This window comes from Pantherophis guttatus, chromosome 2, assembly GCF_059756535.1.
Source record: "Pantherophis guttatus breed Tessera chromosome 2, ASM5975653v1, whole genome shotgun sequence".
NCBI lineage: Eukaryota > Metazoa > Chordata > Lepidosauria > Squamata > Colubridae > Pantherophis > Pantherophis guttatus.
This window is the reverse complement of record NC_142064.1, coordinates 64254144-64270282: the sequence shown is the minus strand read 5'-3', so window position 1 is coordinate 64270282 and position 16139 is coordinate 64254144. Positions and strand designations below refer to the sequence as shown.

Below are 16139 nucleotides of genomic sequence, written 5' to 3'. Positions count from 1 at the left end.
ATAGTACCCGTGTGTACAATCTGTGTATGTATTTCCAAATTTCACAAGAATTCTCAGTGCACATACACTTGTAAGATCAGTTACCATTTATATTATATTATATTAATACACACACACACACATCGAATTTTTCGGAGTATAAGACGCACCTTTTTCCCGCCTAAAAGGGGATGAAAATTTAGGTGAGTCTTATATACTGAATGTAGCCCCATCCACCTACTGGCCCCCACCCTCTGGCATCTGCCTACCAGCAGTTATCTCCTTGCAAGCAAACAGCAAGAAAAAAACAGCTCCTTTCAGCTTCAGCACAGCCTAATTAGCACAAGTTGATTGGATCGGCTTCCCGACTCTCAGCTGATTTGCTCTCAGCTGTTTTGCGCAGGGCTCTGCTACTCGCTGAAAAGAGGTAAATTGCTGGAGCAGATTTTTTTTCCCTTATGCTAATCAAGCTATGCTGAAAACGAAAATGAAAGTAAAGCAGGCTGTTTGCTGTAACTAGGCAAAATTGCTTAGAGGCAGAGGGAGATTTCCTTTCCTCACCAAAAAAGGTAGGTGCATCTTATACTCCGAAAAATATGGTATGGACTGAACACTCATAAATATAGGAATACACACACACACACACACATTTCTATACTCATGAGTGTTCATTTATTATAAATATGTAAAGTCAATAAGATATATCTGGCAATGGACAATACAAATCATACCAAATTAGGTCTTATTTAGAGATTATCCCTTTTTAGCAAGTGCCTTACCCAAACCAAATGGGCTGGTATTTGTTGGATTTGTAGAGGTACTATTGGTTGATGCTGTTGTGGTAGCAGTACTCCCTGAAGTACTTGTTTGCTGAGCTGCTGAATTATCATGTGATCTATAAAACATAAAAAAAAAACATTTCTGCAATGAACAAATTTAGTCAAAAATGAGGAACAGAAAGGTGTTTGAAAGCAGCAGTTCAGTTTTTATTTATCATGCTAAACATGGTAAAAATATCTGATTAACTTTCTCTTATTCAAAGTAATAATGGTTGGATTTAAAGACTCTTGTAACATCATGCCAGTTCTCAACTGATGAGTCAGTAGAATCCAGACATTCCAATGCAAATAGGGTGCATTACAATTTAATTTTTTTTTCTAAGAAAAGGAGGAAAGTGAAGAGAGAAAAAGGGAAATTTGCACTGAGTGCACCATATGCACTGAGAATGGACTTTGCTATTTTCAATCAAGTTTAAATCTATTGTAAATTGAGTAAATTGATGAACATCACGTAACTATTTTGTAATATTGTTCAGGTAGTCCTTAACTTGCAACCATTTGTTTGGGATCATTCAAAATTACAACGTTTATGAACTGTCACAAAAAGTTGAAAAAAAGTGACTTATAACTGATCTGCACACTTACAACTGTGGCAGCAGTTCCACGGTCTCAGGATATATGAAAATATAAACTCTTGGCAACCGGCATGTATTTATGAATGTTGCAACATCCTGAGTCATGTGATCATCATTTGTGACCTTCCCAGCTGAGTTCTGATAAGCAAAGTCAATGGGGGAACCTGGATTCTTTTAATGATCATGTAATTCATTTAACTGCAGAGATTTGCTTAACAACCATGGCATAAAGGTTGTAAAATTTTGTGCGACCTAAGCACCTTGCTTAATGGAAATTTAGATCTCATATGTGGTCATAAATCAAGGACTACCCGTACACTACTATATTTTTATAGTTTTGAATGGGATAATTTTGTGCAAGGAAATATGAAAAAACTATAAAAGACATATTCATCAAGTTAGTCTTATTTGATCAGTACCATTGTGCATGCAGAACAAATGACCATAACTATGATCTGAAACTATTACAATGCATTCAGAAAGTATTCAGACTCCCTTCACTTTTGTCAATTTTGTTATGCTACAGCCTGATTTTAAGTTGTTGAAATTGATTTTTTTTCTCATTTATCTACACTTAATACCCCATAATGGCAAAGCGAAAACAGAATTTTAGAAATGTCTATAAATTTATTTTAAAAACCTGAAATATCACATTGGCATAAGTTTTCAGATCCTTTGCAACAATGTGAAATTTAGCTGTGTGCCTCCCATTTATCTTGATCATTGCTGACATGTTTCTACCCCTTGATTGAAGTCTACCTGTAATAAATTAAATTGACTGGACATAATTTAGAAAGACGTACAACTCTCGATTGAAGGCCTCACAGCTGACAATGCATACTGTAGCAGAGCAAAAGCCATGAGGTCAAAGGGACCACCTGCAGAGCTCAGAGACAGGATTATTGCAAGGCACACATCTGGGGAAGGCTACAATAAAATTTCTGCTGCACTAAAGGTTCCTAAGAGCACAGTGGCCTCCATAATTCTCAAATGGAAGAAGTTTGGCACAACCAGGACTCTTCCAAGAGCTGGTTGCCCAGTCAAACTGAGCAACTGGGGGAGAAGGCCTTAGTAAGAGAAGTGACCAAGAGTCTGATGGTCACTCTGACTGAGCTCCAGAGATTGTGTGTGAAGATGGGACAGAGTTCCAAAAGGACAACCATCACTGCAGCCATCCATGATCTGGGCTTTCTGGCAGAGTGACTGGATAGAAGCCTCTCCTCAGTGCAAAACACAGGAAAACCCACTTGGAGTTTGCAAAAAAGCATCTGAAGGACTCTCAGACGATGATGAACAAGATTCTCTGGTCTGATGAAACTAAGATTGAACTGTTTGGTCTCAATTCTAAATGTTATACCTGGAGGAAACCAAGCACAGCTCATCACCTACCCAATACTATCCCAACAGTGAAGCATGGTGGTAGCAGCATCATGCTGTGGGAGTGTTTTTCAGCAGCCAGGACTGAGAGATTGGTCAGGCTTGAGGGAAAGCTGTCAATGAAAACCTGTTCCACAGCACTCAGGACCTCAGACTGGGCTGAAGACTCATGTCCCAACATGACAACGATCCTAAGCACACAGCCAAGACAACACAGGAGTGGCTTAGGGACAACTCTGTGAATGTTCTAGAATAGCCCAGCCAGAACCCTGACTTGAACCCTATTGAACATCTCTGGATGGACCTGAAAATGGCTGTCCACCAACGGTCATCATCCAACCTGGCTAAGGTTGAGAGGATTTGCAAGGAAAAATGGCAGAAAATCCCCCAATCTAAGTATGCAAAGCTTGTCGCGTCATATCCAAAAAGACTCGAGGCGTAATTGCTACCAAAAGTGCTTCAACCTAGTACTGAGGGAAGGGTCTGAATACTTATGCCAATATGGTATTTCATTTTTTTAAAAATAAATTTACAGACTTTTCTACAATTCTATTTTCACTGTGTCATTATGGGTTACAAAGTGTAGATTAATGAGAAAAAAAATGAATTTCAACAACTGTAGAATCAGGCTGCAGCATAACAAAATTGACAAAAGTGAAGAGGGCCTGAATACTTTCTGAATGCACTGTATGCCTACAGCAGGATAGTCAACTTAAGATGATCCATATAATGCTGAGCAGCACTTTTTAGCATTCCTAGAAAGCACTGCAAATTGTGAGAATAATGTTTTGAATTGTAGTTGTGCAGTATTTAGAGTGCCATACCTTCAGCATAATACACTGACAAAAAAGGGGGAAATGAAAGCAAGAGCACTAAGCTGGGTCAACTGCTATTAAAGTTAAAGAAGCTGATGAGAAGATGATTAATATTTATCAGAGATATATAATCGGGTTCATAAATTGCCTGCAAAAAAAAAATGTTCTGCTCAAAATTATACAGAAAATTTCACTTCCTTCAATACTATGTTGCCAAAGTATTTAGCATATCAATAAAAATACAACAAGACATGACATCATAACCTATTTTTTGTTCAAAGGATGTTTAAAATGGATATATATCACATCTATGTTGTTATAAGGAATTCAGATCAATTTGATGGGTTTGCATACTTTTCCAACAAACATATTACTGATGACAAATCAGTGTAACATTAGTATTCTCTTTGTTAATTTTTCTCTCTTCTCACTCTAAATTAATTAGTTATCTGTAACTTACTTAAAATATCCTTAAATCACTAGCACTGATGATGTTACCTACTTTGGGTAATTAAATGTCTGCAAGAAAACAACCACACTCAAGAGAGCACCAAGGACCCCTCATACTTAAAACATTAATGCTGTTACAATATTTATTCAAATAATCAAACAGAAAGGATACAAACCTAATTAGTAGCTATTGTTTGATGAAAAAGGATATGAAATACTAGAACTGCCACAACATGATGCAAGATAATGAACAAATTGCTATAATTGTTCAGCTTGTTCAGAAACATATTCCAGAAGGATTTTTGCTCCTGGGGCTTATTATAGAAAGCAAATGTACTTCAGAACTGACAGAATTCAGCACACTTCTTTCTATTTGGTTTTTATTAATTATTTTTAAAAAGCATCTGAAATAATATAAGAGTCATTAAGCTGAAATAAAACTATTAATCAGAGGTTTACACAAACAAGCCTACCTGTTTTGTGTCTTAATAACAAGGTGAACAGTAAGTCCATCATGAATTCCATGTTGGGTCAATGTATCTTGATCTTTTAAGATTTTTCCAGCAAATATCAACACAAGTTGGTCAGAGTGAGCCTTGAAGCGCTTGGAGATTTCTTCCTTAAACTAAAGAAAAAGGGAAATATAGTTTAGATTATGCATTAATTTGCTCAATTAACTTGTGAATTGGTGCCATTTTTAGTAAAACATTACCATACAATTATATCAATTGCAGAAATTTGGCCCATTCAGATGCCAAATATTTTATAAGACAAAGTATATATAGAAACCGTATACCGGTACCTACAATTAATACAACATTATGAAAACCACATAAACCATATTTGTAGAAAAGGTACACTGGAAATATGGAAGGATATCTGAGTACTTAGAGAAGGCATGTCCAACCCATGGCCCATGGGCCACATGTGGCCCTGGACAGCTAGTAATGTGGCCTCTAATAAACTTTTAACATTATGTGATTTATCTCATCCCAATGGGATTGGCCCATCCCATCCATGCCAGCAAAGGAAGCATGCTGCAAGACCCATTGGCCAGGGTATTCAGGCTGGAGGGATCCAGAAGAGGAGCCTTCTCTGCTTTTACTCCTGCCTTTTTGAACATTTTGCCCCCAGAGTGAGGTTGGTTCCAACCCTTTTGACCTTCCACAAGAGCTTAAAGACTTGGCTCTGCCAGCTGGCTTGGGGATCCAATGGGGAAATTTCAGATCAATAACAAATCCCACCTCCCCCCGCTGCTCATCCGACTCCATCTTTTAGTTAGGGTTAAATACGTGTATTATTATAGAATTTTGTGTATAGGTTTTATAGTTTTATCCTTTTACTATTTTAAGCTGCCGAAAGTTGCCCTATGGTAAGATGGGTGACCAATACATTTAATAAATTTTAAAAAAATTAACTATACTGTATATTTTATTTGCAGCCTAAGACAATTCTTCATTCGATGTGGCGCAGGCAAGCCAAAAGGCTGGATACTCATGAGTTAGAGGTTCATTCTGCAGACTTAAAAATAGTCAGGTCTACATATCACATTGAAGTGTGATTTGGTTTGATTCATGTGGTACATAAATTGAGCTATGGATAACACTGGTCAAGGCAGAAAATTTTAAATGTAACTATTTATTGGTTTGAAATTTCACCTTCATTTAATTATAGTTCACCTTATTATTCAAAAAAAGCTAACATATAATTTATCAGCCATTAGTTTACTAGGAAAATGAGTTAGGGTACAAGGAAAATCACAAGTCAACTGAGAATACAAAAGCATGGACATCTCTTCTTTCCCAACATCTTGCAAAGTCCTTCCAATTATACAAAAAATTCAGAAATTGCCAAATGTTCTGCCCATACAAAAGTTGCCAATCTAAATGAGAAAACATGCCATGTAAATGTGTTGTCTCAATTTAAGCAGCCCTTCAAAATGCCAAATTGTTCTTCAACTTTAAACATGATTAACCAAAATGTTGAAAGTATGTGTCCTCTTCAAAAGTTAGGGATTTAGAGCCAGTTTGGTCTAATGAGTTAAGATCCCAGACTACAAACCAGGAAACGTAGTGCTAGTCCTGCCTTAGGCATGTAAGCCAGCTGGGTGACTTTGGGCCAGTCATTCTCTTACTACCAGACTCATCTTACAGGGGTATTGTTGTGGGGGAAATAGGAGGAAGAAGGCGTATTAAGTATGTTCATTGGCTTGAGTTATTTATAACAAGTATAAAACCAGGATTTAAAATCTAAAATAAAAATTACCATTGAAAATTCAGATACTTGCCATTGCATGTGAATATGCATGTGCAGCCAAGATTATAATCAGCAGCAATCATGCTTAAGTGTTTTCCAAGTATGCGTGCTCTGATAATATTTGGTGGTCATTGAAACGGCTATGTCAAATACTGAAAATATAGTCCTCTGACACGCTAAGCAGAAGATTGGAGAGGATATGCTTTGAATAACTGCAGCAATTATAATATTCAAGAGTTCATGCATATTCCCTATAGAAATATTACTAAAATCTTATTCATTAAAGTCTATTCATTAAATTATTCATTAAAGATTGGCCTGAACAAAACAAGACTATCAATTAAAAAACAAAACTGGCACAATAATGGTAATGAAACATATATAAGTGCATGCTCACAACGCATTGGTTGATCTAAACTGCTGCCAACCAACATACACAAAAGGATCATTATCTTATTTTCCGTATCTTGCATCCCTCAAAATAAAGATAAAAATCCCAAAAGACCTACTGTGATGACCTGGGACAAGGCATGAAGGTCATACAGCCAGCCGAGAGGTCAAACTCCCACACGCGCGCGCACGCACACACACACACAGCCTCTGGCTGCGCCCAGTCCAGCAAAACAAAGGAACAGGGAAATGAATCCACGAACCAAGGAACAAACAATAAATCCATGAACCAAGGAATAACCAATGAGTCCACAAGGTACTGAGTCCATGAAGTAAGGAAAAAGCAAGCAGTCCTGCAAACTCCAAGTGTCTGTACCAGCACACCAAACCCTACCAATTCAGCATTTGTTCCTGAAAATGCCCCTCCCACAGCGTGTCCTCAGTTCCCAGGTGTGCCTTGTGAAGAGGGGCAGGAAGCTCTTCTTCCAAGTCATTGAGTCGGACTGCACTGTTCCCGCCTTCTCTCCACTCTCTGTGCTTGGGGATCGGGAGGGGTGGTCCTTGCTCATCGCCTGAGCTCCGTCGCTCCTCATGTCTACTGTTTGCCCTCTCTAGGTCATCCTGCCCCCGTTCCTCTCTAACAAGCTGTCCCAATCCTAAGGGGCCTTGGGCTGCCTTGGCCTGCTCCTCCCCATATTCTTCCGAAGCCAATGAAGCCACCCCCTCGATCTGTCGGCTCCAGCTCCTGCGTATCCTCCTCTGCAGATTCAGGCTCCAACGGGGGGCATGACACCTACCATTCATTAGTCAATGCCAATTTCCCCACAATAGCAATGACAAAGATGAAACCAAATGCTTCTCCAAAGCAGTTAACCCAACCAGTCCATAAAAAGAAAATCATAGGAAATATAAATGCTTGAGTAACGCAAGCCAAGTGAGTAAAAGCTTCATAGGGAAATTCTTGTGTGAACCAAATGAAAATGATGAACAACTAGCAACCTTCTCTAAGCTACAAATAAGGTAGGTGATGAATACCTAATTTGAAAAATCAGCGAAGAAATGCTGGACTTGGCATTTTCCTAACAAAGAAACCAAAGCTGGGAGCCACCCAGAGTTGGCTGAAAGACAGGTGGCTATGTTTTAAAATAAATCAGAACTACTACGTATTAAGAGCCATGGTGGTGCAGTGGTTAGAATGCATACTATAGGCTACTTCTGCTGGCTGCCAGCAGTTCGGCAGTTCAATTCTGAGCAGCTCAAGGTTGACGCAGCCTTCCATCCTTCCGAGGTCAGTAAAATGAGGGCCCAGATTGTTGGGGGCAATATGCTGACTCTGTAAACCACTTAGAGACGGCTGTAAAGCACTGTGAAGCGGTCTGTAAGTCTAAGTGCTATTGCTACTGGGCAATTATATGAAATTATCACAAATGTTAAAATAGTACACTGACTCAACATTGATAGTATAATGACAATAGATACAAAAAGATTTGGAAAAAAATGGGAATCATAACTTTAGTGCTATCCCAACAATATGACTATCTCATCAGGAAACTCAAAAACTGCATAGTGGCAGCAAAAATTCAGACAATAGTTGAAAGAAGCTCTTGCATTAGCAACAGAGCTAGAGAGCTCTTAGAGAAGAGGAAGAAGGTCAAAGGAGAAAATACACTCAACAGGATTAAATTCTATAAGCAGAAATGCAAAGTGAAGCTAAAAGAAGACTATGAAAATGACTGAATTACAACTTGTGAAAACAAGGAAGAGGTGAGAAGCAGCATCTAAAAATGCCAGAAGGAAATGTAACAGAAAGAGGGGCCTTCAAGGATGATACCAGCACAACTGATCAATGAATATTTGAAAAATGCAAGCATTTTCATATTATGATCTTTACCTCAAAAATAGCCATGTCCAAACACTAACAATTATGTAAAAATTCAATAGTATCAAAAATCAAGCTAGATGAGGCTTTTTATACAATTTGATAGACAAAATCAGGTAAGGCCCGAGGGCCATACATTATTACCTTTGAAGTTTATAAAGCTAATAAAGCAACTGACCACATTCTTTAATGACTACCTAGACACAGGTGGCATCTCTGACCAATGGAAATCTTCAAAGACAGTTCTTATATATAAACTCCAAAGTTTGCTAATTATCATCCAACATAGCTTCTCATAAACTCTTAAATTCATTCAAGTTATAATGATCAAAATATGAAAAAGTTAACCCTAGTTATGAAAAGAAACCAATTTTCACAAAGGATACTCAACCATGAATGACCCCCCTCACAATTAACCAGTTAATGGAACAAACAGGAAAAATCTGTGTCCTTATTTGTATTTGCTGACTGTCAAAAAGCATTTGACAGTATATAAATGCAATCAGAAATGTACTTGTGAAATCAAGATATCAATAAGAACTACACCCAGCTAACAGAAGGTGGCTCAACTGACACCACTTTCTTTTACTGTCCATCAACATCCTATTACATCAAGTTATCCAACAAGTGACACAATCTCTCTGAATCTTTTCACAATGGCTCTTGCTGGAATTTTCAAATGGCTCAACTGGGCAGATAAAGGCAAGAAGCTCACCTACCTGCAGTTTTAGCTGATGATACTATAATCATTAGCCACAATGTCCAAGAGGCAAGCAGCAACTAATTGAATTTAGTTGCTGCTTGGTAAATAGAGCAGTTGGCTTGGAAATCAACAGGAAAAAGATTAAACACTTGCAAAATTTATTCCATGAAAAGAAACTAGAAGATGAGTTGACAAAGATGTGAACTCCTACACCCCACATTGGCTGGGAATCAATGCCATGCACACAGTGAGCGAGTAGATTTTGTACCAAAGAACTATACCATGACTCAGCTTTAACCACATACACCAATCCTGTACCGTGTGGAAAACATCAAAGCAAGTGCAGATACTCCAACCCATGCTTATTCCACTAATGATCTACAGCATGTGACCTAAGAAAATCGGAAGTAGAGAAGCTTCAGGTTAACATAGTATATAATAAAAAAGTGAATATTTAAGATCTTGTTCAAAGACTGAATCCAAAATACAGAAATTTGTATCAATATTTAAGACATTGACAAAGTTGTTTGCCACCAGCTAATTGGCAACTCCAGCTGAAATCAACCTTGGATTTTTTTCCTCACAGTAAATGATGTATTTCTAAAGAGCACATCTATGCAATGTGTGTATATGTGCATTGGGCATATGTCAAAAAAACCCAAACAAACTCCTGTGTCAGGTCAAAAAAAACTATTCATGAAGTTAATAACTGATTAATACTCTAAATGAAGAAACTCATTTTGTAAAACTAAATGTATTTTTACAAACACTATTCTCTTAAACACAAGAATACCTTTATAAAAACCCTCCTCTTCAGCAGAACTGAGAGAAATTGAAAGATACAAAGAAAACAAAAGAAAGAGGGGAAAACAATGGGAAGAGAAGAAAGAAAAACAAGGCAAAATTGAGGCAAGAGGAGATTAACTGTAGAAAGATTTAAGTTGTACCTGTATTGAACACACAAAATAAACTTATGCATGCTTAAAGTTCAGGTATGTGCTTCCACCTGCTGCAAGCAGCTTCCCTTTTGATAGTGTCTCCCTCTATTTGGGGAACGCAAGATGAAATCCTTCACTGCAAATTATTATAGGGTTAGCAGAATTTTGATTCTTTTTTATGAATATAGTATTTAATCTAGTAACTATTTACTTAACAATATTCAGATGCACAAATTTCCATTTCTATTATTCAAATTTTAAAATACATTCTGTACACAAACAATAATTATATTCAAATTCCATGAAGTATTATAACAACTTGACTATCCATAATCTTCAATGCAATCTAACACGAAAGTTTCAGACACTAGGAAAGAAAAAATATTTTAGCTTTTTTAGGTTAAATCAAATTTATAAATTTATAATAAATTAATCATCCAATGTTTAGATGTTCAGTATGTCAGTTTGTAACCCAAGCATTCTGCTAATATGGGATGATTCAGTGAGGTGGCACATTAGTTGTTCCTTTTTACAACTTTGCCTAACTAGGTTTGAAAAGTTACATTAGTTCTCAAATGTGGAAGCATAATTAGATACGATAAATATATTTCTTAGTTTAATAACTAAATTTAATCTTCCTAGAATCGGAAAGATTATTGTACAAAAAACATGATTCAGAATTCTGATAATAGGTATGGTTGACAACATCCAAAAGCATATTCCTCCCTGAACCAAACAGTAAGATCCTATAGAAAGTCCTATTTTATTCAGAGTCATAATCTACTGTCTGTTTAATATTGGTAAAAGAGAATTTTCCATTCCTATGACAGCTTAAGGTCTTTTTGATAATGTAGTCAAACACTATGAATACTTCTTATTCCAGTTGACAGAATGTAATAAAAACTCATCTGTAGAACAGATTAAAAATGTGCTTATCTCTTCATAAACGGCATAAAATCTTAAAAATAATTTTAAAACACCCTTAGACATTGACATGCAGTTTTCTGAAGCATCATTTATTAATATCTTAAATTTCTTAAAATATTTTTCAGCCATATGTAAATGATATGATTGAAATATTATGCAGAAGTTATAATTTAAAAGGTATTGGCACCTAAGTATACAAGAATGTAAAAGAACAAATTCTGCTTTTGAAACATTTCTCCAGACAAACTTATCTAACAAGAGAATTTATTAAAGATTTCTCACAGGCATCCTGATCCCACATTTGATTCTTTTCTTGCTGTAACTTCTTACTGTATTCTGCAGATGAGTTTTTGTCCCATAGATATGACAGTAACTGTATATTGTAGCCATACAGCAAAATATATACAAGGAAGCAAGTCATTTAAATAAATCATGAAATTGGATGCTTCAATGTCAGTATGCCAGAGAAAAATAATCTATACAAATTGGTTTCTAATATCTGTAAAATTTATCATTAAAAAAAATAGCAAAATTATTACATTGGATGTAATATGCTTATGGCAAAGTCTTCAGTTTTCAGACTAAACTTAGTTTCATTTTAATTAAATATGCTGTTTATAAACTCATACATCCCAAATATTTCAAATTAAAAATACTTTAAAAAACTAATATTTGTGAGCAGATTGTAAATTTCCTCTAAAAATAATGATTCCTCTAAAAGTCAAATAATAAAGCAATTTTGTGTCTGTTATAAAGAGTTTAATGTTGAGATAAAAGTGAAACTCATAACTTCTTTCAAAGAGCAGTATGAACCAAAACTTTAGCTCCAACCCATAGCCCATAGCTAGTAATGCAGCCCCACAAGATAGTAAACTTTTAATATTATGTGATTTATATACATTATATATTTTACATGTGTCCCAAGACAATTTCTCTTCACTCAATGTGGCCCAGGCAAGCCAAAAGGTTAAGACACCAGAATGCTAACCAGTCTATTCCTAGAAATAATAAAACTAGAGTGATAAAATAAAAAAAACCACCTCAAATTTTCTGGTACAATGGTACCAGTACCAGTAAATGGTATTCAGTTTATTTAGCATCAATAAATTTCCCTTGTTTGGTAAATTTTTACTCTGTTGAATACTTGTTAAATTTTGTGTTTAGAGAAATTTTAGATTTTGCCAATAATTTCTAAATTTGTCTTTATATTACAGTGATGTTTAGCTTACTGGTTTCCATCTCAAAATTGAAATTAGTCCTAATTCAAATTACAATTCCAACATACCGTATTGTTTTTTTCTACAGGCCAGAGCATAAAGATAGTTGTGTTAACAGGTTGGCAGATAGTATGCTTAAGACATAATGTCACAAGTATAGAAGTTTAAACATCTGCAATACATGGATTTTGAAATACAGGTAGTCCTCGATTTACAACTACAATTGAGGCCAAAGTTTATGTTGCTAAGTGAAACATTTGTTAAGTGAGTTTTGCCTCATTTTATGACATTTCTTGATATAGTTAAGTGGATCACTGCAGTTGTTAAGTTAGTAACATGGTTGTTAAGTGAATCTGGCTTCCCTGATGACTTAATTATCAGGTCACAAAAGGTAATCACGTGAATCCCGGGACACTGTAATCATCCTAAATATGAGTCAGTTGACAAGCGTCTGAATTTTAATTACGTGACCACAGGGATGCTGCAACAATTGTGTGAAAAATGGTTGTGATTTTTTTCACACAATTGAAAAGTGTGAAAGCCGTAAGTTTGAATGGTCACTAAATGAAATGTTGTAAGTCAAGGACTACTTGTATACAAGTGGTAGACCATACATCAAGAAGACCAGTACAGATAATCCACCACGTATCATTCTGTATCTACAATATGTATTGTGAGTTATTTCTATATCACGCATCTCTTCCAGAAAACATTCTTCTACAAAAGAAACTACATATCAATTACTGCAATCCTTCAACGTGTAAATATGTAAAGAAAGCAAAACCCATGTTCCAAACCAACAGACTGTATAACCATCTACTTGTTAATGTATTGTAGAGCATAGGAGCTGAATCAGATCAAAGGCCTTTTAAGTCCACCATTTCCTTCCTAGGGCTACAAGCACTCTCCCACTCATATGTCCACAGAGGCCTAAACCATCACCAGCAGCCATTTCAATAGAAGACACGGGGCTCATGTGAAGAAGTAGAAAACCAGCCTGTGTTTGAAACGACTCGATGCCTTCCATTGGTTTCCCATGCTAAACCCCAAGGCCTGCTAGCAGGTGAGGACTGTGCTCAAAACAGAAGTGCAGATTTCACACGCACACGCACGCACCCCTTTGTTTTTTGGCCCTTTCTAGGCAAAACCGAGGCCCCTCCTCAGCATCTCCGGCCTCCAAGAACTAGATCCAATGGGTCAGCCTCCCCTTCTCTCAAGGGCTGGGATCTATCCAGGACACGCTGACTGGGAAGTGAAAGCCGCTTGAGCCACACTTCTCTCCGCAAACCCACCTGGAAAAAAAAACCGCTCCAACTTCCACTCTGGAGCCTAGTCCGTGTCCAATCCCTTTTCCAGGCCCGCGCCAACAGCTGGGCCAGTGACTGTGCAGAAGCGCCGCGCGCTCTCCCGGCCTTTGGGCGGCCTAGGCGCCGCCGGTAGGAGCCGGGTGGTCGGTGCTTCCCTCGCCGCCGAGCGGTGGTACCGGCCACGCCCCTCCCCCTGCCTAGGTCTGGCTCCCCGCCTCACCTGCCGGATGCTGCTTGTTTCTGGCACCGCGAACTCCTCCTTCTCTTTCGGGGTTTTCACGGTGACTTTAATGATCCGCGGCTCAGATGCTGAGGCAGACGCGGCCGGGACGGGGGGATCGGTGGGGCTCTGGGGCCCAGGAGGGTTCTCGCCGCTCTCAGACATGGCGCGCGCGGGGCGGGTGGACGAACGGCGGGGCGGCCTCCTGTGCTCGTTAGCCAAGCCGCGCAGCGAATGCTGGGTAAGGTCGACCCTCTCCTCTCTCCTCACCGCCTCGCGCGCGCGCGCACCCCACCACTATAAAGCTCTCCCACTCTCGGAGAGTTCAACGGAAACAGCCCGGCTCAATTGCGGCGCCTACTGATGACGTCATAGATCGGGGAAGTTACTAGAAAAGAGGAACTGACTTGGCCGGCGCATGAGAAATCTAATAGAGGGCTACGCGCATGCGTAGAATGAGACTAAGGTGGTGAGAGCGCGTGCGCATTGGGACTTTATTTTTTACTGCGCAAACGCAGTTGAACCGAAAGGCCTAAGTTGGCATTGTTAGGTGAGCAGCTACTTTGACGTTGTCGGGAAGTACTTGCGCCGCTTGCTGACGTATTTTTTGACGACTCATGGATGGTTGTGGCGCAGTTTTTAGGCTGCTGTTTGCTTCGTGGAAAGCTTTGCATTTTAAAAACTAAGGGAGTGTTTCTTTAATACTCTCTCCAAGTGGTTCTGGGGGAGGAACTATTAAAGTTTCTAAAATCATTATTCATAATTATTTAAGAGCGCCCTTGAAACTTTTATTTGATTGAATATATATCGGCTCAGGAAGACGTCTGAAGGCGCAATTCGCTGAAATCGGAATCCACAATGAATTATAAAACCAACGAGAAATTGACGCTCCAAATACAGGGATTCTACTTTTCTACTCGCTTGTACGGTGGCCAAATCTAGCTAGGATCAAATAGAATGCAGAAGGGTCTGGGGAGAATAATAATAATAATATACTTAATTAAACATGAAACTCAGTCAACTGAACATTTAAAGATGTATCACAAATATTATTGACTGGCACTGACGGTTGATCCAGGCTGCTGTATCAACCAAGTATCTTCCTAAAATGTATGATGTTCTGAGTAGCAGTTTTTTGCAGTTCCGCTGGTGTTATTGCAGAAAGCTGTAATTTCTTGATGTGTTTTGTAAAATTATTGGACATGGTGCCAAGTGCCCCAATGACAATGGGTATCACTGTCATGTTTCATCCATAATCACGTAGTTTCGATGGCCAGGTTGCAATATTTTGTTATTTTTTCTACTTTTTCTTCGACTCTGGCGTCTCCTGGTACAGCGATATCAATAAATATGATTATTTATTATTATTGTGACTGGCATGTTTATTCTACCTGAAGTGTTGATTCATTTCAAAGCGTATAATGCTTGCAGTTTACATCCCACAGTGGCAGAAAACATCTAGTACTATTGAATTTTGGCAATTCAACTTGAAAGTACTGAGGGATATTTAAAAAAAAAAAGCAAGTTGGGGCCACAGAAATCTCATGAACTACCTACTTCTCAGCTGTTAGCAAGATAGAAAACCACAATTACACATACTGAGTAAGTTGTGCAAATCTTCAAAGCAGCACTTCATTTGAACAAAGATTGATGGCCAATTTTATGTCACAACATTTCTATGAAATGCTGTGATAGCCTCTTCTAATTGATAGAGCAATTATGATGTTTCACTTGTCAAAGTGGGTTCTGGATACAACAGATGTGGATATAAAACCACATCTGTTGAAGCTGACTGACAGATCAGACCTATTGAAACTGCATGAAGATGGAACACCTTCAACTCTAAGAGGCACTTAAAGAACCACATTAAGACAGATCAAGCCATTGTATGAACCCAGCCTGTGTGGTTCAGTTTAGAATCCAAAAAACTGGACAGAATAATGCATGATTAAAATACCTATTACCTATTACCATGCATTTAGCTAGTACTCATTTAATACACTTGAGAATCAGTCTTAAAGGTAGCATAACATACCCAAAATCAAAATCACCTTTACATTGTAAAAACTGTTTTTTCCACTGGTAAACCTAAAAGTGCTTTTCTAAAAGGCAACTGGACTTTCTTGGTATTTTGCCTTAAAAGTGTTTTGTTTATAATCCAAGAACAACTTAAGACAACGATGACCTGGATGAGAGACTCCCCATTGACATTTCTCTGGTAAAGGAAGAATTCCACTTTGCTTCGTATGAGATTATGAGAACTAAAA

General features: G+C 37.9%; 1 protein-coding gene across 1 annotated transcript in view; it reads right to left on the bottom strand.

The window, feature by feature from the left end:
- Nucleotides 1-14469, bottom strand: part of UBQLN1 (ubiquilin 1) — a 28719-nt gene extending 14250 nt beyond the window's left edge. The window contains exons 1-3 of the mRNA XM_034410165.3: nucleotides 13873-14469; nucleotides 4509-4660; nucleotides 759-874 (exon numbers count right to left, since the gene is read on the bottom strand). Coding sequence (XP_034266056.1) covers nucleotides 759-874; nucleotides 4509-4660; nucleotides 13873-14037 — 433 coding nt within the window. The 5' untranslated portion in view covers nucleotides 14038-14469. The remainder of the gene's footprint in view (nucleotides 1-758; nucleotides 875-4508; nucleotides 4661-13872) is intronic.
- Between the last annotated feature and the right edge of the window lie 1670 nt (nucleotides 14470-16139).